The 26,587-nt window shown below is 46.3% G+C and overlaps 1 protein-coding gene across 1 annotated transcript; it reads left to right on the top strand.

Annotated features, from left to right (window-relative positions):
* Window positions 1–3,319: 3,319 nt before the first annotated feature.
* On the top strand, window positions 3,320–25,367 carry LOC115560217 (inhibitory synaptic factor 2A). The gene is made up of 6 exons (XM_030379536.1): window positions 3,320–3,946; window positions 11,254–11,996; window positions 12,081–12,508; window positions 15,920–15,991; window positions 22,821–23,342; window positions 23,503–25,367. The coding sequence occupies exons 2-5, from the start codon at window positions 11,259–11,261 to the stop codon at window positions 23,002–23,004; spliced, it is 1,422 nt and encodes a 473-aa protein (XP_030235396.1). The 5' UTR covers window positions 3,320–3,946; window positions 11,254–11,258; the 3' UTR covers window positions 23,005–23,342; window positions 23,503–25,367.
* The last annotated feature ends 1,220 nt before the right edge of the window (window positions 25,368–26,587 follow it).

The raw sequence follows: 26,587 nt of genomic DNA, 5'->3' as shown, positions 1-26,587 counted from the left end.
TTGGGCTACTAAAACCAGACATACACGGATGAATCATCCGCTCCCTTCAGCAGGCCATGTCCACGAAGGAGAGAACTGATCTCATCACTGATTGTTGTATAACACTGGGAAGGCAGTATTGATGACATGCATCAGCATGGATTAGCGATCCATCACCCCCCCTGTTACATCAAGGTCCGCTTGACCAGGGTCAATGCTTTGTTCAGCGAGATGTTGGGATCTCGTCTGAAGCAAAGCTGGGTTTGGTCCAGGTTTCATAGCTTGAAATGTCACCTAATTTATTCAATGTTTTCGTTAAAGGTTTGTGTTAGCTAGATCCCACCCTTTTTCATCTGCAGTTTTCATGCAGCACAACATAGCTACAGTATGTCTAAAACCTAAAGTTTATAGTCATTTGCGATAGTTTCTTTCCAATAATTGCTTGCCTTATTTTTTCTAGGTTATATAGCCACTACTGAAAAAACCTTCCAATCATTTCTTGAAATGTTTTAAATTCTTAAGGTACTATGTGAAATCAAGTTTCCTCGTAAAATCATTGGACGTCTCTTATGCCTTCAACTGAAATGGGACAGACCTACATCTCCATATTTCCCAGATTTGATACTAATATAGGAAACATAAACTGGATACAAAGCCAAAGTGGGTTAATAGGCAGGAGCCATCCATCAGCCTCATCCAGTTTTGGCAAAGTTTGTGCGGTGTAGACCATTAGGCCATCAGAATGGGCACGCTTACATTGGAGTGCATGGGATCTATCTGCTCTATCTGATGCCTCCTCATGCAACTGTTGCTCATTCACCCCAGGGCATTCCCAATTAGTTTCCTATTCTTCCCTGGAGAACCACCAGCCCTTGGCCCTGGTGGGACAAACTCTGGTCAGAAGATTCATACAGGACATTCTGCTCCATTCAGTCTTGAGGTACCAATCACAGCAGGAACTTCACCAGCTATGGGCAGATTGAAGGTGTGACGATATAGCCGTGACCCTGATGAGCATTCCTCCCCCTTTCCCCACCATCAAAGACCTCTTCTGTCTGGAACCTGCTTCTCCTCGCCTGGCACCCTCAGCAGTCCTGGGTGTTTCTTGCCTTGAGTAAGGGGGTCTGGAGTCCCTTCCGTCAGCTGGGGAGAGGATTGTCCAGGGGAGAGGTACTGTCACCCTGCTGGGAACATCTTGGACCATGCCCTCATCTCTGATCTGTGATCTCCAAAAGAAAGTTCCAAGCACAGTTTGGCCCTAGCCTTTTCCAAATGAAAGATCTGGTATTTAATATGACGTCATTAGTAATGTCATTTTACTGTTCAAAGCAACCTGCAGAATATTCATACATTGTACACGTCATTAAGGAGCAGGCGCATTCAAAATCTTGTTCTTGTTAAGGAATGCCTACTGGTAGGTTTATGGCTTATGCACAAATTGAAAATAAATACCAACACCGTTTGACCTTGTGTATGCTCAGAGAGAGTAGTGTGTCCCTTAAGATGGCCATGGAATACCTAATGTACACAAACACATTAACTCTTTGTGTTGCCTACTGCGACTTGGTTTATGTGTTTTTGTGGATTGTACTCAACTAATGAGAGACCTATTCCATTGACTCTTATAAACTCTGAGACTAGTAGCTCTCTATTGGACAGCATCAAAATTATTCTGTTTTATTATGCGTACTCCCTTTGATCTCAGAGTTGCATCAAAACACTGTTTCTTTTCAGACGGAACCTTTGGGGTTGGCTGACTGATATGAACTCTCCCTGAGTTGAGGAACCTCTGCCGTCTTGGATTAAGTTGGATTTATATTGTATTTATATGTATCAAAGTCTGTCAATGTGCATTGTTGAACCGCTGTTAAAAGAGAAATAAAGATCTGTTAATTAAGAGAGTGAATTGTTATTCCTAAAAATAACAGCATTCACTGTACACTGTGTTTGTTATAAAATAATGTCAGCCTTTCACAGTGGGCATATTAAATCTTGAATCTTACCAGAATGATCATGTGATAATGTTGGGGATATCCCACTTTAATTTTCCTTATTCACTTCCTTAGTAAGGCCAGTTTGTATTGTTGATCTGGAACTGATTATGTATTCGACCTGTCTCTCCATTCATTGTGGATGTAGTGTCTGCTAAATGACTAAACACATAGTTATCTGTAGTTGTTGTGTGACTTTTGTTGTATTTATTTATTCATTGATTTATTTATTCAGTTTACATTATGTGAATGAGGTCTTTGTATCAGCAGTTTTCAACAGAGAAGGATACAATTTATTCAGCCTGGGATTGGTCTCTCTCTCTCTCTCTCTCTCTCTCTCTCTCTCTCTCTCTCTCTCTCTCTCTCTCTCTCTCTCTCTCTCTCTCTCTCTCTCTCTCTCTTCTCGTCTGTTTCTCTGGATCACCCTTAATTGTATTTCCTCCCCCCTTCTATTCCTCATTAACATGGAGGTCCCAGACTCCAATCTCTCTCTCAGTTTCTCTCCCCCTCGCTCCATCCATATCTACCTCCTTACCTCTCCATCCATCTCTTGCTCCCTCCTCCATAGAGCTCGCTGACTCCCTCTCCATCAATTCATCTATCTCTCCATCTATCGCTCCTCCCCATCGCTCCGTCTCTCTCTGTTTCTCTTCCTCTCTGTCTCTCACCCCCTCTCACCATCTATCTCTCCCCTATATAATTCTCGCTCTCTCCTTCACAATCTAAAACTCTCTCTTTTCTCCCTCTCTCCCCCCCAACCCTCCCCTCCCCAGAAACAATGTGTCAGATGTCTAAGAATAACAGGGGGCCGATGACACCTAATTAAAAACACAAAGCCTCCCCCCCCCCCCCCCCCCCGCCCCCACCGTCACACAATAAACCTCAAAGTTACGTAACAAGCACGGAGACCATGTCGTCGCGTGGGCTCGCAGGGCAAAAGATATGCGGGCTACATCCGCTCTCATTGGCTGTTTGCGTGTGATACTGGACTCCGACCCCCCCCCCCCCCTCTCTCCCCCCCCCCCCCCCCCCCCCCCCCCCCCCCGATCCCCACCACCACTCCTGCAGCTTGCGCACTCCATCTCCCCATCACACGCACACACACACACACACACACACACACACACACCACACACACACACACACACACACACACACACAGTCACACACACACACTCACCCCCCCCCCCCCCCCCTGCTTCTTTTCTCTATTCAACCGACCAAACCCACCCACACCTCCCCTCCACCTCCTCCCACTCTCGCTGGCACACGCGCGCACCCACCCACCCACCCACCCCCACACACACTCTCACTCACACAACGCAGTCAATGACAAATGCACAGAGACTGCAGTAGCAGCAGAAGCGGTAGCAGCGGCGGCGGCGGCGTTACCGCGGCACGCGATGGAGATCTCCGCTGTGCACGTAAGAGCGCCTGTTCGCCGCGCAGCGCGCCAGAGCCGAGGGTGACAGGGATGCTGCTTGAGTGAGGTGTGTGTTTGTGTGTGTGTGTGTGTGTGTTGCATGTGTGTTGTGTATGAGGGAGACACAGAGAGAGAGACACGGGAAGACAGGAGGACCAGGAAGAGGGAAGGAAGGAGAGAGGAGAGAGGAGGAGGAGGAGGAGGAGGAGGAGGAGGGGGACGACTTAAACGCAACAGCAATCAAAGGGGGCTTTGAAAGCATCACTTTTTCTTCCCCGTTCTTCCTGTTTCTTTTTCTTTTTTTCCGGCTGGTAACCCGAGTGTTCAGTGTTTTGCCGATGTGCCACAACTCCTCCAGCAGCTTCCCCTCTTGCTGCTCGGCGGCGGCTGCCGGGGACAGCCCCGTTCCTGGCCACGCGCAGCCCGGACGCCCCCTGAGCGTATGGATGACGGCGGTTCTTCGGAGGGGATCTCTTCTTCTTCTTCTTCTTCTTCTTCTACTTCTTCTTCTTCAGCTCTCTCGCCCGCTACCTCCCCTGATCTGGCTCTCAAGGTAAGGTTCTGGGGCCAGTGGGTCCCTCCTCTGCCGTCTGCTGTTGTCTTATTAATATTCTCGGAGCGTAACCTGGAGGTGAAATGTCTTGTTGCTCTGCGTTTTGATTAAAGCCGAATGAACAGGCAAACATTGCAGGGATTTCCTTTTTTAAGAGAAGGGTGACTTAGGTAAAGCACTCCAACTGCAGAACGTGTGGAGGCTTGCCCTCTGCGTATATGGCTGCTGCCGTTGGAGCAGGCATGGAGGTGCCGTGCATCAGAGAAGAAGTGTTTGATCCATCGATATGAATGGATTGCACAGTGATCGTCTCTCCTGCCATCTCTGGGAGATATCCGTGCACGTGAACGGGACCAAATCACCTGCGTCCACCATCGCGTTGATCCCCTGACAAACTGGAGGACCGCCGGTCTAAATGGCTTTGGTTAAACAAATGGCCCTGGACGCAGACAACTGATTGGGTTGGATGGGATGAATATGCATGAAGAAGGACCAAATGTGTGGACCGGTGGTGCCGGGGGAATGGGTGTAGCGTGTACAGTGGACTGTATAGCGCTGAACACTCAGGGAGATGAGACTTAACTCCACTAATGAGAACTGAGAAGAAGATAGTGAATCACATCTGTCCGTCTGTCTAGCTGTGGTTCTATCTTTGTGTCCGTCTGTCTAATTTTGTATCCATCTATCCTGGTTGCGTTTCCATCCGTCTGTCTATCAAGCAGTGTATCCATCCGTCTATCCATCCGTCTGTCTGTCTGTGTATCTGTCTAGCTGTCTGTGTGCCTGCGTATCTGTCTGCCTGTACGTCTGTCTGCAAGCATGCCCATCTCCCCTCCTGCATGTCTGTCTGCCTATCAATCACACAGTAAATATATTCACATGAGAAAGCAGGAGACGCGTGGAATCCTGCTGTATAATAATCCACCAGCCTTCACTCAATGCTCTACAGACCCATGCATACTCGACGTGGGGCTGATTCAGTGGCCAGGTTCACTTCATGTGTAAGCCTCTCTTCAAAACGCTATGGATGCAGTAGTGGCTGTGGTACATTAGGATCAGAAAGACCACCGTGGGAGCACATAACAACCCTAACCCCGGAGGGGAACCTTGTTGTTCAAAGGCTTCCCAACACCCCATAATAACCCAGCCCGCTTTCATGTTAAAGAGAAACCTATGGTATAGCCTGGGAACCTGTGGTGTTGAAGAAATTATAATAGTAATTCAGATGATATTAGAGAAACGAATGGCCTTCTCCGTCATAGCTCCTCTGGATCTTCTCGTCCTGGGGGCTATCTCACAGCCAGAGCTCCCTGGCTGCAGAGGCAGTGGACAGGGAGATCGCTGCGAAAAAAAGCCCAAATAGAGAGAGAGGTGCTCAGTGATAAATCTTTTAAACCATGTCATAAAGCAGACTTTCACAGCTGTAGCCAGCAGCCCGGTCCAGCAGATATACAGGGGAGCTTTTCTCACCTCTCTAGAGGGGAGCTGAGCTTAGACACGTGTGTGTGTGTGTGTGTGTGTGTGTGTGTGTGTGTGTGTGGTGCGTGTGTGTGTGTGTGTGTGTTTGGGTGTTGGAAGGGGTTTGGGTTGTGTGTGGGGGAAGGGCCGATGCATGTGTATGTTTCGTGTTAATGCAAATGTGTGCGTATGTGTGTGTTTGTTTGTATATAGGTGCATGATGGGTGAATGTTTTCCTGTGTTTGTTGCGTGGGTGTAGGTGTGTGGGGGGATGCATGTGTACATGTTGTGTTTGCGTGTGTGTGCGTTTTAGCATTTGTGGGCGTGCAATGACATAGAATGCGTCATCATTCAGTTGGACAGGGGAAGAATGTAAAATACACTTCGGATCAGCAGTGTACACAGCACCTTGAGAAAGAGTCGACGGTGTGTTGAGAGCACCATGTTCAAATATTGATAAAAACACTAAAATATTGATACCACTGAAACAACAAGGAGGGCTTTTAGGTGAAAAGTCACAGAAACAAGAGCCCCTAAACAAACACTGCCATATCAGCCTCCATACGACACAAACACTTGAACACACTTAAACACGCAGAGGGTGTGGAGTGCAGCTTTTATAATTAATGAAGTGCTTAATGCCACTGGGGAAATTTCAGGTCTGATAATTAATGCTACTCCCATGCATATATGTACTTTATGTTTACACCCATTGAGTATGCAGTCGTTTTGAGATATGAAGGATATGAAGGATATGACGTTGGGGCAGAGAGTTTATAGTGGCACGAGAGTAAATCAGATTACTACGGCATTTTAAGACGTTCAGGTAATCATAATTAATCATATTAAACATAATTGACAGTGTAATGTACAAGCAGGCATTATGTCAATCTATGTCAACACATGCTAAATGAATATTGGCTCATGTATCAGAGTGTGCTCATGTGTGTGTGTGTGTGTGTGTGTGTGTGTGTGTGTGTGTGTGTGTGTGTTTCTGTGTGGGCATATGTGTGTGTGTGTGTGTATGCGTGTGTGTGTGTGTCTGTGTGTGTGTGTGTGTGTGTGTGTGTGTGTGTGTGTGTGTGTGTGTGTGTGTGTGTGTGTGTTTGGTGTGCATATCTTGTGTCTTTGGTTGCACATGCACATCTGCACCCGTCTGTGTGTGTGTACATAAATGTGTGTGTGTGGAGCGATGCACGTGCACATCTGTTTATGTACGTGTCAGCGTGTGTGTCAAGGTCAGTATTTAATGACAGTCACCTCTCAGTCCACAGGTGGGTGAGGATGAGATCACAGAGATCCCATGACCTCATCTTTAACGAGAGGAGACACACTTTCCTGTCCAACGCACACCTCAATCGATTGCACACACACCCACAGAGACACAGCCCCACACACACACGCACGCACGCACGCACACACACACACACACACACACACACACACACACACACACACACACACACACACACACACACACACACACACACACACACACACACACACACACACACACACGACACTTTGTCACACACTGTCCTGTACCCACTAACGGATGGCGGGAATGCGTGACGCGGGTCGGTCCTCATTAAGCTGTTTGTGTTTTCCCTCCGGAGCGAACAGAGCCTGGACATAATGAGTCAGCATGTTTCCGTCTGCTCTACAGGAGCGCAGCTAGCCTTGCTAGCACTCCCCGTGATCACATCCTGTTCTTAACGTCTTGGTCCCGTGCTAGGACAGCGGGGGTGGAAGGCAGTCCATCACCTTTTGGCTGTGGGGGCGTTGTTGTCTCCTGCACGTGCATACATGCACCGGGGGTTCGCTTGTTATTTTATTATTCTTTTAGCGACGGGAACACCAGCCGGGCCATTGGAGGGGACAGCTCGGCCTACCCCGGCTATACATCAGGAGATTTAAGAGGATTACTTTAGCAATTTTAGACTCGATGCATTATTCATAATCCTCTGGGTGGTTGAGGTCCAGAGAGAGGGAAGAGACCCCAGGTCATTAGCTGGATATATGATTCAATGTGAGAGGAGGAGGAGGAGGAGGAGGAGGAGGAGGAGGAGGAGCAGGCAGAGGAGGAGGAGGAGGAAGAGGAGGAGGAGCAGGGCGGAGGAGGAGGAGGAGTGGGGGAGGAGGAGACGATGGCGGTTCGAGGAGGAGAAGGTGATGATGGAGCAGGAGGAGGAGATGTAGGATCACTAGGCAAAGGGATGAGATGATTTAAAATGGGTCTTTGGAGCTCAATAACCAGAATATGGCAGTATGACAGACCAATCTCTGGCTCTACCTCTCTCTCACTTCCTCTCGTTCTCATCCTCTTGCCCTTTCTCTCACCCGCCCTCCGCCGTTTCCTCTCACTCTGACACTCCGTCACTGTCTCTCTTTCCCTCACCCTCAATCTCTCCTGGCCTCAATCGCTTGCTCTCTTACTCATCCTCCCTGTCTCTCTCTAGGCCTCTCTGGGTCACTTTCTCTCTCACTCTCTCTCCCCCTCAACTCACTCTCTCACCATCTCTTTCTTTCTCTCCACCTCCCCTTCTCTGTATTTATCCCTCTGTCTCTTTTACTCTCCCTCGTCTGACTCCCGTTGCCTCTCAATCTCTCACTCATTGTCTCTCCCTCTGTCACAGTCTCTCTCTCAGTCTCTCATTGTCTCTCTCGCTCTCTCCTCCATTATTCCTCCTCTTCGCTCTCATTACGGCTGCCCCTCGTTTGTCTGCCAGCGGTAACGAGTAATCAAAGACCTTCTCCCGGCTTCTCCGCGTGAATCCTAATTCGGTTCTGCTCCATGCGCTGTGAGAGCCAAGTCAACCGCACGGAAAAGCCGCCGGAGCGTTTATAACACGAGACTTCCTCTGGTTTTTCCGTTTTTCTAAGGTGTGAAATAAACACCGGATCCCCCCCGTCTGGAAGCCGCCGGGAGGGAAATCCATTTCCGTAGCCAAAGAATTTCATAAAGTAAAGCAAAAATGAAACCCCGACTTTAATGCTGTAATCAGAGATAATGCTAAGCTGTTCCGCCGTACCACAGCCACCCGCCCACCAGCCAGCCCAGAGAGAGCCACCGCCAGAACAACAACAGTTTTTGGTGGTTGAGTCACGGAGGAACGCATGACGCTGCAGACTGTGTTGAACCGGTGGCTCGTTCACGTCTACCACCGCCGGGTGGTTTAGTCAGGGTGGCCCCAAGCAGCCAACACCAGAGCTCCTTCTTTCTCTCTTTCTTTCTTTCTTTCTCTCTCTCTTTCCTTCCTTCTCCCTTTGGATCATCCCTTCTTTGTTTTTCTCTCTCTGTGTATTGCTTGCTTGCCATGGCCCGACTGCTCTCCTTCCAGTGATGATAAGGGGAGCGAGGGGGTGAGGAGAGAATGGAGAAGAGTCAGAGTGCAGGGGAGGGATGAGAGTGGGGGGAGAGGAAAGAATGGAGGAGAGGGGAGGAGAGAGGAGGGGGGGGAGATGAGAGTGAAGACGAAAGCGGTGGAGAGAGCAGAGAATATAGAGAGGAGGTAGGAGAGAGAGGAGACAGTGGAGGAGAGAGAGGTGGCAGTGGAGGAGAGAGAGGAGACGGTGGTGGAGAGAGAGGAGACGGTGGAGGAGAGAGAGGAGACGGTGGTGGAGAGAGGTGGCAGTGGAGGAGAGAGAGGAGACAGTGGAGGAGAGAGAGGTGGCAGTGGAGGAGAGAGAGGAGACGGTGGTGGAGAGAGAGGAGACGGTGGTGGAGAGAGAGGAGACGGTGGTGGAGAGAGAGGTGGCAGTGGAGGAGAGAGAGGAGACGGGGGTGGAGAGAGAGGAGACGGTGGTGGAGAGAGAGGAGACGGTGGTGGAGAGAGAGGAGACGGTGGTGGAGAGAGAGGAGACAGTGGAGGAGAGAGAGGAGACGGTGGAGGAGGAGAGAGAGGAGACGGTGGTGGAGAGAGAGGAGACGGTGGGAGGAGAGAGAGGAGACAGTGGAGGAGAGAGAGGAGACAGTGGAGGAGAGAGAGGAGACAGTGGAGGAGAGAGAGGAGACGGTGGTGGAGAGAGAGGAGACGGTGGAGGAGAGAGAGGAGACAGTGGAGGAGAGAGAGGTGGCAGTGGAGGAGAGAGAGGAGACGGTGGTGGAGAGAGAGGAGACAGTGGAGGAGAGAGAGGAGACAGTGGAGGAGAGAGAGGTGGCAGTGGAGGAGAGAGAGGAGACGGTGGAGGAGAGAGAGGAGGGCATGGAGAAGCGAGAGTCTGAGTGTGGAGAAGAAGATAGAGAAAATATAGGAGGGAGGGGTGGAGAAAGGTGAGAGAGGAAAGTGGCGAAGATAGTGGAGAGAGAAAAGATAGGGGAGGAAAGATAGAGGAGAAGAGAGTGGAGTAAGGGAAAGAGAAAGTGGGAGAGCGGAGGGAAGAGCAGAGAGAATTTATTCCTTGCCATCGTCACCCTGAGCTATGGGGAGGTCACAGCAGAAGCTCTGCCAGTTTAAAGTGATGGCAAGAGTCCAAACGCATGCAACCTAACCCCTATTTCATTATCAGTCCTTGTGTGTCTGTGTATGTGTGTGTGTCTTTGTGTGCAAAAGCACGCACATGTTCTGTCTCTTAACGCACACACACACACACACACACACAAAAACACAAATGGATATATATTTATAGACATGCCCTAGTGTTCAGATGTTACTGTGTCCACATGCAAACACACACAGAAGTACACATACATCCACAGACAGAAAAACAGGTACATACACAGATCTTTCAAGTGCAATAAAATCATGTACCAGAGGTTGCATTTTCCATAGTTCTGAAAATGTATGCAAGTAATGGGTTTTTTATAGCAAGTGATGAGTGCTATGCTCGAGGGATTCTTAAATATATCCATGGTAATTAGTATTGCACCGTCTTCATTAAACAATTCTTCAAGCGTGTTTCTCAAATCATATGTATTTTAATATGCCTTTTGCAAATTATGTTTGAGTAACTCCTTAGTCAGCATTTGAGCAAGTTTGGTTGCATAAACCAAGACTGTATAAAGTAAAATCAATGTTACTTTAACTTACAATCAGTTTTATCGCCTTGCTGATTATGTTTCCTTCCTGTTGTTTTAAACAGGAGGTGGAAGTGCCTGTCAAATATATTACTGTTTTTTAAAATACATTTCCTCTCAGCTAGGCAATCACATCCATGGATTTGTCTCCAAATTGATCATTCTCAAAAAGATTAAACATCTAACACATTCGAGGAAGCTGCCATGTCTGGCCTTTCTTTGTGTCATAATAAATTAGTCAGACTCTTGGGTGGTCTTGTCATATGAACATTATGAAGCATGACTAATGTATCTTTTCAACAATATCAGACAATATTTAATTTCCTTCCACGGCATTGTATATGACAAGGTCTAGCTAGGAAATCTAGCACAAATCTCATTTCATTTTGAATCCAATAATTCCCATTAGGGTTATATGAATATGAATCCTCATTTCAAAGCATTTCTTCCATTATGGGCTTTTTCTTTTTTGCAACACCATTGGTTTTTTATCAAAGACACGTGAGACTATTCATAGCATATAGTGCCGTTGTTAGGAAAGAGTAGTGGTTAGGGAGTTCAACTCCCAGCTGAAATGCACTGGGTTCAATCCATAATGTCTATCCTCTAATGTTCAGCAAGATTCTTTCAAAAATATACATGAATACCGTTTGGTGGCTTTGCATAGACCCAAGAGGGGTACACCGTTCTGAGATGAACAATACACAGAGAAACTTTGATCAAGTCCCTTTTTTTGACATGGTAGTGACAATGCATTGGTCATTGTACTGCAGAAGACGTGCAAAGCGTGGATGCCCTAACGGTGTGTGCGTGCTCTCCGGCCCTTCCCCAGGTAACATGGTGAGCAAGGAGGACGGCCCACGCTTGGTCATCTCCAGCTCCCACTCGGAGTCCGACTCGGACAACGCCGCGTCGCAGCAGAGCTTCGAGGCGCCCTGCGGCCCCAGGCCCGGCGACCGGCGCGTCCGCAAGCGCCACAGGGCCCTCCAGGTGCGCTTCAAGGACATCTGCGACGCCCAGAAGGAGCGCCGCGCCAGGCGCTCCAGATCCATCTCCTGTAAGGTGACGCACCGGAGGTACATGACCATGCCCTCGCGACGCTCCATCCCCAACGTGACCCGGAGCACGGGCGTGCAGACGTCGCCGCACATCAACCTGCGCTACAAGACCTTCCCCTTCGAGCGGAAGAGGGGCCACACGTTCAAACACGCCGCCGTGGTGGAGACCTACCGGGAGCAGAACAACGGGTTCCTGAGCGACATGCAAGGGCCGGGGGGGGAGGAGGCGGGGGGGGGGTCGGGGCCGCTGGGCTCCCCGTGCGAGGGGAAGATCGTGGGGCAGACTAAAGCGCTGCTGCATCACACCGACGACAGCAGCGGCACCGAGGACCTGCTGTCTGGTGCTCCCTTTGCAGACGGACCCCTGGGCTCCGACCCCCCGAAAGACCCCGGCTCCCATCCATGCAGCCCTCCTGCGTGGAAAGAGGAGCCGGAGTACCAGGTGTGCGGCCCCAGAAGATCCCGGTCTAAAGGATTACCCAAGGAGGAGATGGGGGCTGGTGGTGGTGGTGGGGCTGTCGGTGGTGGTGGTGGTGGTGGTGGTGGTGGGGGATCCTCCACTGATCACCGGTTTACCACCTCCGGCGGGGACATTTCTCAGGACACGGGGTCAAAGGGCATGGGGTCCGGCGGTTGGAGCTCCCTGACACAGGTGGAGTCGCTGGGGAGCCCGTCGGCTTGCTGCAAGCGAAAAAAGGGCTCACATCCAAACGGGCAGCAGTCGCAGACACTGCCCCACAATGCCAAGTGTTCGGGTCGCTCCCTGGACCCCTGCCGGACCCGGCACGCGTCCGCCTCTTCTAAGCTCCAGCACACGGAGAGCGCAGGGGACCAGGGCTCGCTTCTTGGACAGTCGCAGGGGCCCCGTTTGGGGGCCAGCCAGCCCATTACGCCCTCGTCGTCCGGGGATAAGGATATCAAAGCACAGCTCCAGGCTATGGAGAACCTCATCAACTCCAGCCAGGAGACCATTAAAGTCCTGCTGGGAGTCATCCAGGAGCTGGAGAAGGGAGAGGCTCTGAGAGAAGGGTGAGTAAAGGTATATTATGCACCCGTTTTTTGTGCAATGCATAGGACAGCCGTGCAAACATTGAAGGATGATTCTCATTATTGGACCATTATCGTCTTACCTAACAAACTGATCAATGTTTTTTTTATGTTGAATACAAGCAGGAAGTTTACCTGTAAACAAACTTGTTACAGGAAGATGTACCGGCCGGTGTTGAACTCCCTCGTAGGCGGTATTAAATGGCTGTGGTGTTAAGTTAATGAGACCACCAGAAGATCAATACATTCTATACCCACAGTGACACAGAGAACCCTGCAGTGCAGAATTACACACAGTGCAGTCACGTAGCAGGGTGAAATCTATAAACCACGCTATGCATACAATGATGAAGGCCCACTGATATTGTTTTCCTCCATGGGGTTTTAGGTGAAAAAAAACAACGTCCGCACCCTACCTGTAAGCATCCTTGGGCAAGTTGCCCCTGGCCCTTCCCTATTTATTGACGATATATGTATCTAAAGCAAATAAATGTAGAACGGGTTGGAGAAAAGCATAATCTAAATAACTTAATACTTAAATAGTAAAAAGTTTATTTGTGTGTGTGTGTGTGTGTGTGTGTGTGTGTGTGTGTGTGTGTGTGTGTGTGTGTGTGTGTGTGTGTGTGTGTGTGTGTGTTTGTGTGTGTGTGTGTGTGTGTGTGTGTGTGTGTGTTCGTGCGTGCGTGCGTGCGTGCGTGTGTGTGTTTAAGTATGTAAATAGTAAAGAACAAATTATAGTTTTTAGAGCATTTCTGCATGCTGTGTTTTTGTCATTCGCTAAATGATTGCCTAAAGTGTTTATTGGGTGACAGCAATGCCAATCCCTGAGGCAGGTAGACAGACAGGCCGTCAGACAGATGGATTGACAGAGGGTCAGACAGAACCGCACTCAGGCAGGCCAACGGATGGACAGGCAGGCAGGCGGATAGACAGGGAGAAAGACAGACAGATGAACCAGCCAGGCAGGCAGACAGGCAGGGATGATTGGCAGGCAGAAGGATGAAGGCAGGGGGATTGGGATGGGGAGGGCAGCATGTGACCCGGGCCAGCTGACGTGGGCCCAGTGGTAGATCTGTGGTAAAACTGTGCCAACAAACAAGCAGCTTAGCGGAGGACTTTCCGCCGTGCAAACACGCTGGAGGACAATTCTGCCTCTGCGTTAATATCTGTCGTTTTGGGAAAGCGTCGATATCGTGTGCAAACACACTCACACACGTTGTGGTCCATTTTACAGTGGAGGTACTGTCATTGAGATGATACGACTGTCGTAGTGGATTTCCAGAAAATAACTGCGAGAGTGGCATTGTTGGTCTTGGGTTGTTCCACCAGGAGAACAAGGCATTAACACTGCATGAGAGGTCAGGGGTTCGAATCCCACTGTGGCCCACCCCCAAAGCTATGAACTGACGATATTATGAGACACTTTAAATAAAAGCTTCCACTAAATGGCCCTCAGAAATTTTAATATTACATACATACCTTGCACATACACAACATAAATCAACAGCATGCATCTGGGACCAGCTGTCGGACTGGGCATATTGTGTTTGCTTGTGTGTGTGTGTGTGTGTGTGTGTGTGTGTGTGTGTGTGTGTGTGTGTGTGTGCGTATGTGTGTAATTATTTATTATTTTTGCATGCGTGCGTGCGCAATGTATGAGTGCGAACGCATGTGTGCATAACGTGTGTGTGTGTGCATGAGGACGGAAGTATGACCTCCTCCCAAATCCAGGACCTTCAGGCTCTGTCAGCCTGCCAGGGTCGACCCCAGTGTCACAGGGGGTGACCCCTTCACTCATCTTCCCTCAGGCGGAGGGGCTCTTGGTGACAGCACGATTACATGTGCTATTGACCCCCCCCCTGCCTAACCCTCCCCCCCGGGCCCCAATCCCTAACCTGAGACACTGCAGGGCTGCTGCCGCTGCCGACCCCCTCGTGCTGCATCTAGACTTCTCCATCTCCTCCTCCCCATCTCTGCTTTTCCTCCTCCCCTGCTCCATCTGCTGTCCCTCTCCTCCTTCTCCTCCATCGATCCCTCTCCCCCTCGAACCACCCCTCTCCTCCATCGATCCCTCTCCCCCTCCAACTACTTCTCCTCCATCTTCCACGCCTTCTCCATCCCCCCCCCCCCCCCAACTCCCCCCCTCAGCTCCGCCTCCATCGATCCCTCACCCCCTCTACCTACTTCTCCTCAATCGATCCCTCACCCCCTCTACCTACTTCTCCTCCATCGATCCCTCACCCCCTCTACCTACTTCTCCTCAATCGATCCCTCACCCCTTCTACCTACTTCTCCTCAATCGATCCCTCACCCCCTCTACCTACTTCTCCTCCATCTTCCCCTCTCCTCCTCAACCCCCCCACCCCTCCTGCATCTCCCCCTCCTATTATTCCTGCATGCTGTAAAGTAACGCCACAAAGGATGATGTCGCCATGACTACACATGCAGCCGTGTAAAGGACAATTAATGCTTGACTCAATGGGTATTGTGTGTGTGTGTGTGTGTGTGTGTGTGTGTGTGTGTGTTTGTGTAAATGTGTGTTTTTGTACCTGAATGTGGTGGTCCACATACTGTACTAGGACAGGACCAGGCACGTATGCCGCATACAAGTTAATAATGTACAGTCACACACACACCCACGCACACACTCAATTGTAAATGAACAATTGATATTATACAAGCGCAAACATACACGCACACATATACACTTGAAATGCATGCAGATACTCAAGCACACACACACAACAATTCAAACAGATTTTAACGCAAGGTTAGCAGGCGTTATTTAAAGATAAAATGTTTAAATTACATTTCTAATCTTGCAAAACAGTTAACATGCTTCCTAATCAGTCTGGTACAATGCCTATACAGACGGTATGGATTTCAGGCGATTCTTAGTAAACAAATTGTAATTAATGGTTTTAGGTGTAAATTACATCACACTCTTTGTCGCTGTATTACTCATTATTAGTCACACTAAAAAACAGTAATGAGCAGCCTGTAAAATAAGCGTTGCCATCTGTACTGAAAAAGGGTGAACATAGAGCTATTGATTTTTAATTATATATGATTTAGGAAACGTTTAACACTAACGTTCTACAATATGGTGTTCAGGGGCACATTTATCATATCCGGTAATCCTATTAAGAGTAAATTCGTATTAATCAGTGACTACGGAGGGAAGGCAAATGTTCAAATCATCCTTGAAATGTCACTAGATATAGTTTCCTCAGGGCAAGGCGTCATCAGCAAGGTTTATTGTATTTATAGGGGGGAATCTTTCTCCCAGAAAGGCCTTGAAACGATGATGTCATCCCCTGTCAAGTGATGTCATAACCTGTCATATCCTGGATAATATCTACAAACCTGTTCCCTCTTGTTCTCTCCTGACAGGCTCACGTACCGAACGGGACAGGACACGGCAAACTGTGACACGTGTCGAAATAGCGCGTGCATCATATACAGGTGGGTCTTTATGCCCCCCCCCCACACACACACATACACACATGTCTTCCTGCCAGTGTTGAACGCCTCTGTTCTTTTCTTTCTGGCACTGGGGGAGCGTAAACGGAGACATGATGCAAGTGAGAAGGCAGAGCCAGTCTGTGGTTGTGCTTTTGTTTTTTGGAACGTGAAAGTGATCGAGGAAGCGTGAAAGGAGCAGGCAGGAGAGGAACTAGAACTCTCTGTCTCGACGTCTGGCAGAGTTGCACCACAAGACTCCTGTCTGAGAGAGGCAAACGGGAAGCTGAACGGCACCCCGGTGATGGTGTACTCACTCTGCAGGTCAATCGTGAGCAAGCAAACCACTCCGTTATAGTTTATATCAATTTAATATCAAGTTGTTTTTTTGGGTGAGATTGTTCTGGGTGTCGCTGCTCAGAAAGCTGTGAGTCTGGGACGCAGGTGGGACATCCCCTTAAAAGGGTGACATCCCCTTTAAAGCGTAACCCGTTGACGACTCACCATGACAAATGACAAGCTCACAGATCTATCACAACAAACAGAAGCCATTCCGAATGAGGAAAAGTGGCCAATCACAATAGAGCATGAATATTCATAAACATTGTATAAAAGTAAATATGCAAACGGAAGAATCATCCCTTTTTTAATGTTATTCTAACGTCTTCTTAGAAAGCAGCACATAGATAACAGCCTAAAAAGGGATTTTCCCAGCAGACTTGACAAGCATGAATTCAATTTATTGACCAGCATTCTCTCATTATATTATGTATTAATGCAATAATTTCTATAGTAACCAAAGTCTTCCCCATCAGTAGCTAAGTGGATCACTAAACAAAAGCCACCACCACCAAACAAATCGAAAGAGGAACTGCTTTAGGTTATCAGCAAACAAGCTTACAGGGCAAATTATGATGAATGAGGGAGTTTTGACAACCTACATGGTTACACTTCCTGTCATGAGATGAGGCCGGCTAGATGTGTGACTATGTCACATGATGTTTGTATCGTCTCTTCCTTGTTTCTCTTCCAGTTTAACAAAGCAACTATGTGTGCTGCATGTATTTTCCGAGAGTTTGAATCATACAGCATTAAGTAATTCTTATCACTTTGATGATTTATAGCTACAACATTAATAAGTTATAAATTGAGCAGAAGTGAGCTGTAACAAAAAAATAAAACCTCAATATACAGTAAAAAATAAAACATTTAAAGGCAAACAAATGAAGCTGCAGAAAGACAGACAGAGGTCTGGAGGGTAAGACATTAAAAGAAAGAGTATGTGATTAGTAGTGATGCTTATGTGAATAGATACATGTCAGTGTCCTTAACGTATTCATGCTTTAAAGCCACACTGGAGTCCGTTCAGTAGAATACCAGTATTCTACTAAATGGAAGTTTAGATACAGTCAATGATAAGTGAGTTCAGAAAGTTTGCATTCGCTTTCACAAAAGAAAATATTTTATCTGAATCTATCATATTCCAATGATCCATATTTTTTTCAATCTGAGCCTGGCAGATTCTTAATTTGAGAGATCCATTAAAAACTGGTCGACCAAGAGGATATAGATTACCACGTGGCGATGCTGCTGTTTACATGCAAGCAAGGCAGCCAGGAAACAGCGTTCTGTGCTGCGTCTAATTTGCATCCGACTTGGTCTGAAAGGTACAAATCTGTCAAATTGGTCTTGCTCTGCAAATGCAAATGAAAACAAGCCCATGCACCACTGCTGGGGGAGGGAAATGTGCTAATAATTATGAAAAACTGTGGAAAAGTCAAACCGAACCAAACCACACGCACACAAAATCATCCCAGACGGTGGAGCTCCATCCATGACAGCACCGCGACAGCACCAATATGTCCAATCAATTCTGGAGTCTCCGGCCATCGCTCGACTAAGGTAGTCAATCTACGGGCTTTGCCCAGAATTCAGTTCTCTCCTGACATCGGCACCCACCCCCCCCATACTGCAATCGTTCATCACCGCTACAAATGGGCATTAGAGGGAGAGAGACAGAAAGAGAGGAGGCTCAAGACAGAGAGAGAGGAAGAGATAGAGAGAAATGGAGGGAGCGTGAGAAAGAGGGAGAGAGAGAGGGCAGGAAAGTGAGAGAGAGAGAGCAGATACAGAGAGAGGAAGAGAGGGAAAGATAGAGGGTGCATGAGAGAGAGAGAAGAAGAGGAAGGAAGTGGAGGAAAGGAGATGATGGAGGGTGAATAAGACGGCGGGGGGGGAGAGAGACAGAGAGAGGTTGGGGAATAGAGCAAGGTGGGGGAGAGGAGGGGGAGGAGGGAGAGGGGACCAAGGGGTGAAGGATTGCCGAAGGGAAGAGAGATTGAAGGTAGGGACTGATAAATAAAAGGTCTACATTTACTGTTGCGGGTCTTACTCTTGTACGATATGACTTCGCAGAGTGAAAAAAATACAGAGGTTCCTATTTTCTGAAACGCAAATGAGAAGCGCAAAACGGAAGTAGCTTTGTGGGCGGGGCTCTGCCACTGTTGCTATTATACCGGCGGATAGATTGATCTTGACGCAAATCTAAAAAGGGTTGCCCTGAAATAGCCTTATTACCCGTAAGTGTGGTTTGGGCGTAACGTGCAATAAACCAATGAAAGTGCCATCTCCCATCCCCTTTAAGAGCCATGAGCGCATTTGAACCTGAGGAGTTGATATTTTGACAGCGCGTTTACACATGGAATAGCCGTTTCCTACCAGTATTGTATACATTATCGTTATCGACTTGTCTTCCTAATATGCATGTGTCCCCCCGTTAATGTGCATTGCCATGGACTGTATTATGCGTTTTTGGTTTAGTTTGCGTTTGTTTAAACAGATGGATGCACACAAGTGCGCCTGCGTTCATTCATTATTTTTAACACTCACTCGCGGTAACGATGTTTTCGATGTGTTTCCATATGCATTGATTTAAATACAACTTATCACCACTGTATCCACTGTTCTTTCCCAAATAATTTAACCAACGTTATCATTTAGGCCCTAAAACAAGAATTTGTTCTGGAAGGCTTGCATATAGCCAAGCTATATGCTTGGCTATATGCAAGCCTATAGCCAAGAGTTTATCATTGTTATTATTATTATTATTATTTTAACGCATGGCATAGCCTAATACAGTGTTCATTCCTGCAGCCCCTATGGAAAAAAGTTGCAGTTCCGACCTGCCATGGTACGTCAAAATAGCATTGCCAACTGTGCTATCTGCTAGTGCACTTAGACCATGAGGTATTTGTCAGTTGCGCAAGTTGCTTTATCGATCTGTAAGATAGCACCATGTATCATTTGTGCCGTAGCACGCCTCTGCTTTTCGCCGACACACCTTTTGGCTTGTTTACACTACCTCCGCCCGTCAACGGATCTCATTGACTTTGCATGGGGCGCTCGCGAAATTCATTATGGGTCCGTCCGTCCATTTGGCTCCGTGGCCTGCGTCATAAAGTTGAGAAATGTTCAACTTTTCAGGCAGCGCCGGATCCATCAGCCAATCAGATTGCGGTTATGCAAATACACTCCACGCGTCTACTGGATCCATTTTGCATTAAAAAGCAGGAAGAAGCAGTAAAAATCTGTCCATTATATATTTTTTTATATAATGTGCAATGATATGATTGTTTGTAGTCACCTGTTGTTTAAGTCATCTTTTGTATTTATATCCACACATTGGGTTTGTAGCGGGAAGCGATTTGATTGGCTGCAGTATGCGTCTACAAAGAATAGTCCCCTATACGTCAGACACGCCCTCGGTCATCCGTTGACGGACGCATGTAGTGTGAACCAGGTGTCAGGGCCAAGTTTAGTGGCGCAGGTTTGCTGCGGGGGAAATCGGCTTTGCGATGGGGGCAAACTAGCAAAAATATATGCGTCGCTGTAGAAAGTCAATTGCGCTGCATGCAAGATAGGACCCAGAGAGGCAGTTATTTAAACAATGCAAGGTTCAGAAACACATAGCTGCTGAACGTGATTTAAAACGTTTATTATTTATCCCTACGATGCCGAGATAGCGAGAGATGTCATAAAGACTGCCATGCTTATTTTAATATATAAACACATGCACCAACATTTATACAATTTATATAATACATTTATGAAAACGAAAAGGTTGATATTGGTTAAATTCGCTGCTTTTAGGGTTTCTCTGCAAAAATGTGAAATGAATATAAGCCAGACTTGGCAAAATGAGGTGCTGCATATCTAATTTGCTCTTCAATCCCATGCAGAGATGAAAAGGCTATGATTGCTTTCGTGAATAATTGTTGAGAAAGCATTTTCTCTTTCTGTTTCTAATTAATGTGAATGTTTTTTCCTTCCACTTCCTCGCTCTTGTTGCTAGGCTAATAACCTTGATGAGTAAAAAATGATCAAAGCTCAACAAGAAGAGTATGGCGCATGACCTGGGGCAGGAGGGCTCCGATGACGTCCTTGTGACATGCCTTGACATCTTAATATTGGGACATGTTCCCACAATGATCTTTTAAAGCTGTCACAATCGCAGAGACATCATAGTAGAGGCAATACAAGCTAGTATTTGGCTCTCCCGTCTGGGATTAGTAAAGTACATCTTATTCCAAGTCATAGACATTGTTAGACTGACTTTGGCTCGTGCTACTGGTCTTGTTAGACTGAAAGTTGTGAGATACCAGAGAGAGAGAGAGAGAGAGAGAGAGAGAGAGAGAGAGAGAGAGAGAGAGAGAGAGAGAGAGAGAGACAGGGAGAGAGCTTGTATGTTGGCAGCTGGGGAAATAACCTTACACTTAAAAGTGCTGACAAAAGCAGAGGAGATTTGAAAGCACACTAGCCACACACACCCACTGCATGAACAAAGTGATAGGCCGCAGCCAAAGCACTCCTAAGGGGGACAATCATTGAGCGCTGCATTAGCTCAGATGAACCAACCAACAGACAGACAGACAGCAGACAGCAGCCGGCACCCAGATCGGCAGTGGTCACAGTAGCTGCAGGGGCGGAGCACAGCTAAACGTCCATACATGCTTGTTAACTGCAACACATAAGTGCCGGAAGCAGTGGTCCAAAACATCAAGCCAGAAACATGGTTTCAATCTAAGGCCATTGAGCAATGCGATGATATCCGCCTTGATGTTGCCTAACCACCGATTGGTTATTGATGAGCACAGCTGTAACAGACTACATTTAGGCTAGTTTAGCTTTGATTCTAATAAGCATCGAAATCTTGTAATTGCTCTACTTTTGAAAAAGTTGACCTATTATCTATACAGAATGGTTGACAAATCCTCCCCTAGTGTACATTCGGTGTATTGACACATCGTATAGGTTGCGCAGTATGAATTGATGACTGTTCGCAACATTGTTGCCCGCCGTGTGTGTGCGTGGGATTTGGATAAACCACACAGAAGCATGTTGAGCCCTCAGCGAGATGATTAATCTTCCCCCCCCTCCCCCCAGCCTCTCATCTCTGGCTGTCCTTGTGCGCTAACATGGGCAGATAATCTCAAGATTTGGTGCTCTTGTTCGCCGTAGCTCCTGCTCTCTGCTGTTTGGCAAGACCCTGATTTCAAGTCGATTTCATTGTGCATAGCCCTAAATCACGATCACGGTCTCGAATGGGCTTCACAGGTCCAAATTATCTGACACCCTCCTAAGCCTCAACCCTCAAAGAGCAAGGACAAACCGGGTGGTTAGGAATGCAACAGTTGAAGTCAAATTGAATAGTGAGAAAGTAGCATGTTTCTTAGTTCAAGCTATATGATGCAGCATAATGCTATTTCATGCTACAGCCGTTGTGTCTGGGCCATTATATCAGCTTAAATTCAGTAGGCCTATATGCTACATCACATGACTAATAGTTCTGATTGAAACAAATAGGCCTTTGTGTCTTGATAAACGCATACATACATCTTCTAAATGCAAGACACAGCTTGAGATTATACTAATGTCTGCCTGTCTATAATTAGTGCTGAAATAGGCACTGAAATATGAGCCAGGTTGTGGGTACAGGTACTCCTTGCACCCATTGCACTGTGAGCCAAATAGGACATGGCTGTGCTGTATGACTGAATGTTTTAATAGGAGCCAGGACCTACCAACTTGGTGGTTTTTCATGGGGTTCTGAGGTGACTCCATATTGCATCTATCACATTTGGAATGAGAGTTAATGAAAGTGAAAGTGAAATGGGCAGAGAGAGGTCTCACGCGATTGGCTATGGGAGGACTAAGTCTAGTAAGTTGGAGGCCTATAAGGTGCAGGCCAAGTTTTATAGCCTGCAGCGTTCCTGACGTGGTTATTTAAATCTCAAAAAGATCAGCAACAGGTGAAACAACAGTCTCTGTGAAGTCTCAGTTCTCTCAGATTTCCTCAATGAGCAATACACCATGTCTGAGATCGTCTGTTGTCTAGTGTCAAAGAGCAAACTAATATCTGTGCTCGGAAATGCCCCAGGCTACGCGACACATAAGGGAATTCACCAGAAACTAAAGACTGATATTACACTTTCAGATGTTTTTTTATACAAAAAACAAGAACTGGAGCCTGATATCGGCCCACTACGATCAACCTTGAATGTGTCACGTACGGCTGTGGTTTTTCTCATGAATATAACAACAAAAGAGGTTGTAGGAATGAACTTGGTGGATCATTTGAAAAAAAATCCATTTTAAATTATGAATGACATGCGCTACAGAAACATCTAGATACTGTGTAAGGATGATTGAATAAACGTATGGCATGTCATTAAGGGATCTGACTGTACTATTGCCATATGCCATGACACACCCATAACCACTGGCTGTCGTTTCATTTCCCTGCTTCCATATTTGTGTGTCTGATCTTGTTCAGTGTGGAGCTGGACTTCAAGCAACAGGAGGAGAAACTTCTGCCCCTGATGAAGAGGCTGTTCCCCCAGGACAGCCCCCAGTGCCCCACCCTGCCTTACCCCCACGAGGTCTTCACCTCCACCCCCAAGCGCAGGACCAAGACGGAGTCCAAGAAACACGCTCGCTGGAAACTCTGGTTCCTATAGCCACGGTTACTTCCGATTTTGTTTGCTGGGGATTCGCACTTTTCGGATTACCATAGCGGTGTGATTTGAAAGGAGATCCAGGCAAGGGAAAAGCAGAGATAGAAGCAGATGGATTGGATTAATCAACAGGTTTATGGCACCCCCTTTGGAACGGAAAAGCAGACGTAAATAACGGTAGACATTATAAATTACAAAATAATAACATTTAAATCGTGATTTGGTATTAACGTTGGAGGATGGAGGTGAGTTTGGGGAAACTGCAAAGTCGGAGAGATCATGTCATTCTTCATTTTCCGGGAAACCTCGTTGTCTGGGTCCAACCCACCTCACACCCCCAGGTGAGTATGGAAACCAAATGGAAAATGCAATGAAATCAATTATATTATTTAACTTTATTTTAACATTTTTATTTTTTATGAATTGAAGGTAGGGATACATGACAGGACAACGGTCTGTGTGAACAAGCCATGTGACAAACCGCACTCTCCTGTCTTACAGAATATTGCTCAACTACAAGGAGGTGCTGTTTCATGAAGGGCCCTTTTGTTTCTTCTCAAGTGACGCTACAAACGTTAAACGGACTCTGGCCTCGGCTCTCGGCTAAAGCACAACCAGCTCACACTCCGTCGAGGGGACGGTGGATATGAGGACCTGATAGAGCGGAGCGCGTGGCAGTGGGTTGTGTGTCAGCGCTTTTCCACGTCCTTACAGTTGACATTCGTCTGCTCTACCTCTTTGTTTCATATTTTGGTTGGGTATATATCTGTCTCATTTTTGGTTAATTGTGCATCAGATCACTTGTGTCTTAAATGTTCTGTCCATGTAGTGCTATATGATTCCTATTTACCATCCAAACCATTCTGCTGCATACATTTTTTGTTTAGTATTTGGCATTTTTTGGTATTGATATTCAATCGATATTATCGTCCATATTTGCATTCAAGTCGACACTCACAATATAAAAGTTCAAATAGATGAGAGAAAATTGTGCTGAAAGTCTAAAATATTTTGTCAATTGTTCAGAAAGATGGCGTTCTCGGGGGCATCAAGGAAGTGCCCTGAATTCACAGTAAATGCCCCCCAGTTGTGTAACAAGAACCAATACGACAACGACTCGATGTGATCAAGTCCTCACTGTCAACCATCTCTAGACTGAAAGCTGTGATGTAAATTGTTTTCTAGAAATTCTTCGCAACTCTTTGTTTGTTCTTTTTTACATATACTACACTGTTCTCACAGAACTGCTATTTTTGGTCTTCTATATTGATGACCTTTTAATGAAAAAAGAGAAAACAAGACAGTTATTCAACATAAAGAATGTTATATGCGCTGAAATGAATTTCTAACATACTAATATAAGATGTTGAACATTTTTCAATCTCGTGCTGCTGATTTTCTTACTTACTAGTATTTTCTATGACAAATAGCAGTGTTTTATTGACATTCACAAAAGAGAATATGAAAATGATATTTTGACATGCCTCTTTTTGTCCTTGAAGGCTTGGCAATTGCTTGTACCCATCCATCGTGACCCTCGGAGTACAGATTGTGATGGAAAATTTGTACATTTTCCCCTGGAATGGGTTCCTTCAATTCCTTGAGGGGCCATAGGCCTACCGGTCTGGGTGATTAAACCATTGGTGACGTCTATGAAGTGGCTATATTTGCCAAATGATACTTCTGCAGTGAATAGCCGTAGGTACACCTATTCATGGGCGGGCGTATATAGGCACCCCTTCAAAGCGTTGCGTTCGGTTCATTTGCGATAGAGCAGTTAAGGACATCTTCATATCTGACCGTTTTTACAATGGATCATCTTCACATTATTAATATCACCAAATGTCAAGACTCTCGGTGACCTTGGGCAGACTAAGCTCCGAATCACTGAAGCAGAAGCATTAATGAAGGCACCGGTGAAGAGACTCTTGTTGATTGGCGACTATTGGACGCAGAAGTATCATTTGGCTTTGCCATGTGTAATGTGGTTCTGCAGTGATCCAGACCAGTCTTCTAGCAACTGCTGTTCCAGCAACTGCAAGAATAGAAGGGCTATGTCACAGCCAAGATGATTGACAGTTCCATCAAATAAAATGACTATATGTAGCTGATCATATGAAAAAATTGCACGCTATTTTTTATTTACACAACAGTTTATGTGCTTGATCCAATATAATATACCTTAAATCCGTCAAGCATTAGAACACACCTGTTGTGTTTCAACACAAATCTACCTTCTGATTTTAGTTTGGTTCCCGGGTTTCACGGCAAAATGTTGTACTTTGAGCGAGTGCAATTTGTTATTTTTGTGCAACATTATGCATTTTTATACTGTTGTTACTTCAGAATAAAAAAAACAAACAACACTTGTGAAACACAAAGCTACTTTTCTTTCAGATAGCCACACTGCACTCATCGATACGGTAGTCATAGGAAATCATTTTAATTTTTCTTCCCTCAAAGCTGAATACAGAAATAGTATTTAAGTCATAATAAAGACAGATCGGGTTGTCCTGCCCTGTGTAGTGTGTTGTGATGCATCGTCCGGGACGTTCTTTGACAATCCAACCAAGATAAAGTTGAGCATATTTGGAGAGTTCTCACATTTTCTCATTTTTGGATGTAGAAGTCCTTCTTATGTAACAGGAGAGAGCCAGCGCCAAAAACCAAAAATGGCAAGGGACGTAGTTACACCTTGTTTTCTTGTTTTCTGAGATATTCTGCAGAGAACGTATAAGTGTAAGTGTATAAAGCTTTCAGAAGGGTATTGTTACAAGGGTATTTCTACAGTGACCAGTCTAGACAGTGTTGGATAAAAGCTTTACACTTCTTTGCATTTTACTACTGCTGGCTGAGTTTATCAAACAATTGCATGCTTACAGATCCCAGCCTCCAGCAATGGGGCTGGGTTTTGAATAAAAAAAGCTGTTGGTCCCTTCGGCCCTTTCACCTCTATTGACAACCAATCAGGAACTTCGGTCCAAGGGTCTTTTCCATTGCTGATAAAGAGCAGTCCTCTTCTCTTGGGTTCTCTTGAAACTTAGACGGTAACACTTTTCCTCTAGGGCCAACTGCTACTTGACAGTGAACTGTGGTGTGTCTTCCGGACATTCTTTCTTCTACCTGAGACTGTAGAACCCTTTTCTGTTAGTAAACAATCACGTTATTTTGTGGGTGGGGATTAAGGTGGAGGTAGAAATATCCCTGAACATGTAGCAAGCAATGGCCATTATGTTTTTTTTTACGTTTAGCTAAATATATCCAGTAATAAAACTTTAATTTGATTGTATTGTTGTTTTCCCTAGTAGGGGTTTCCTTCCTACCAGTTATACATGTTTACGTCTTAATAAAATCAGGATGCCCTGGTTAGATCTTCGCTCAACCTCAACACCGCCACTACCATTTAAGAGTACTGTTGCTACCCATGGTATTGAATAAATTGCGATAAGTTTAGATACATAATGAAGTAAACACTATTACTTTATTAATTGTTTTTGTTTTGTATTTTCTCCCCATTAATTTCCCTAAAAACAATGATATGCATGTCTTTACTGCAAATTATGGTGGCAGTGGTGAGCCGTTGAAG

Source organism: Gadus morhua, chromosome 15 (genome assembly GCF_902167405.1).
Source record: "Gadus morhua chromosome 15, gadMor3.0, whole genome shotgun sequence".
Taxonomy (NCBI): Eukaryota; Metazoa; Chordata; class Actinopteri; order Gadiformes; family Gadidae; genus Gadus; species Gadus morhua.
This window is presented reverse-complemented; position numbering and strand designations above follow the sequence as displayed.

Coding starts and splice junctions, on each gene's coding strand:
- LOC115560217 (XM_030379536.1), top strand. CDS start 11,259: ATGGTGAGCAAGGAGGACGGCCCACGCTTGGTCATCTCCAGCTCCCAC. Junction 11,997..12,080: donor CTGGTGGTGGTGGTGGGGCT/GTCGGTGGTGGT, acceptor GACATTTCTCAG/GACACGGGGTCAAAGGGCAT. Junction 12,509..15,919: donor GGAGAGGCTCTGAGAGAAGG/GTGAGTAAAGGT, acceptor CTCTCCTGACAG/GCTCACGTACCGAACGGGAC.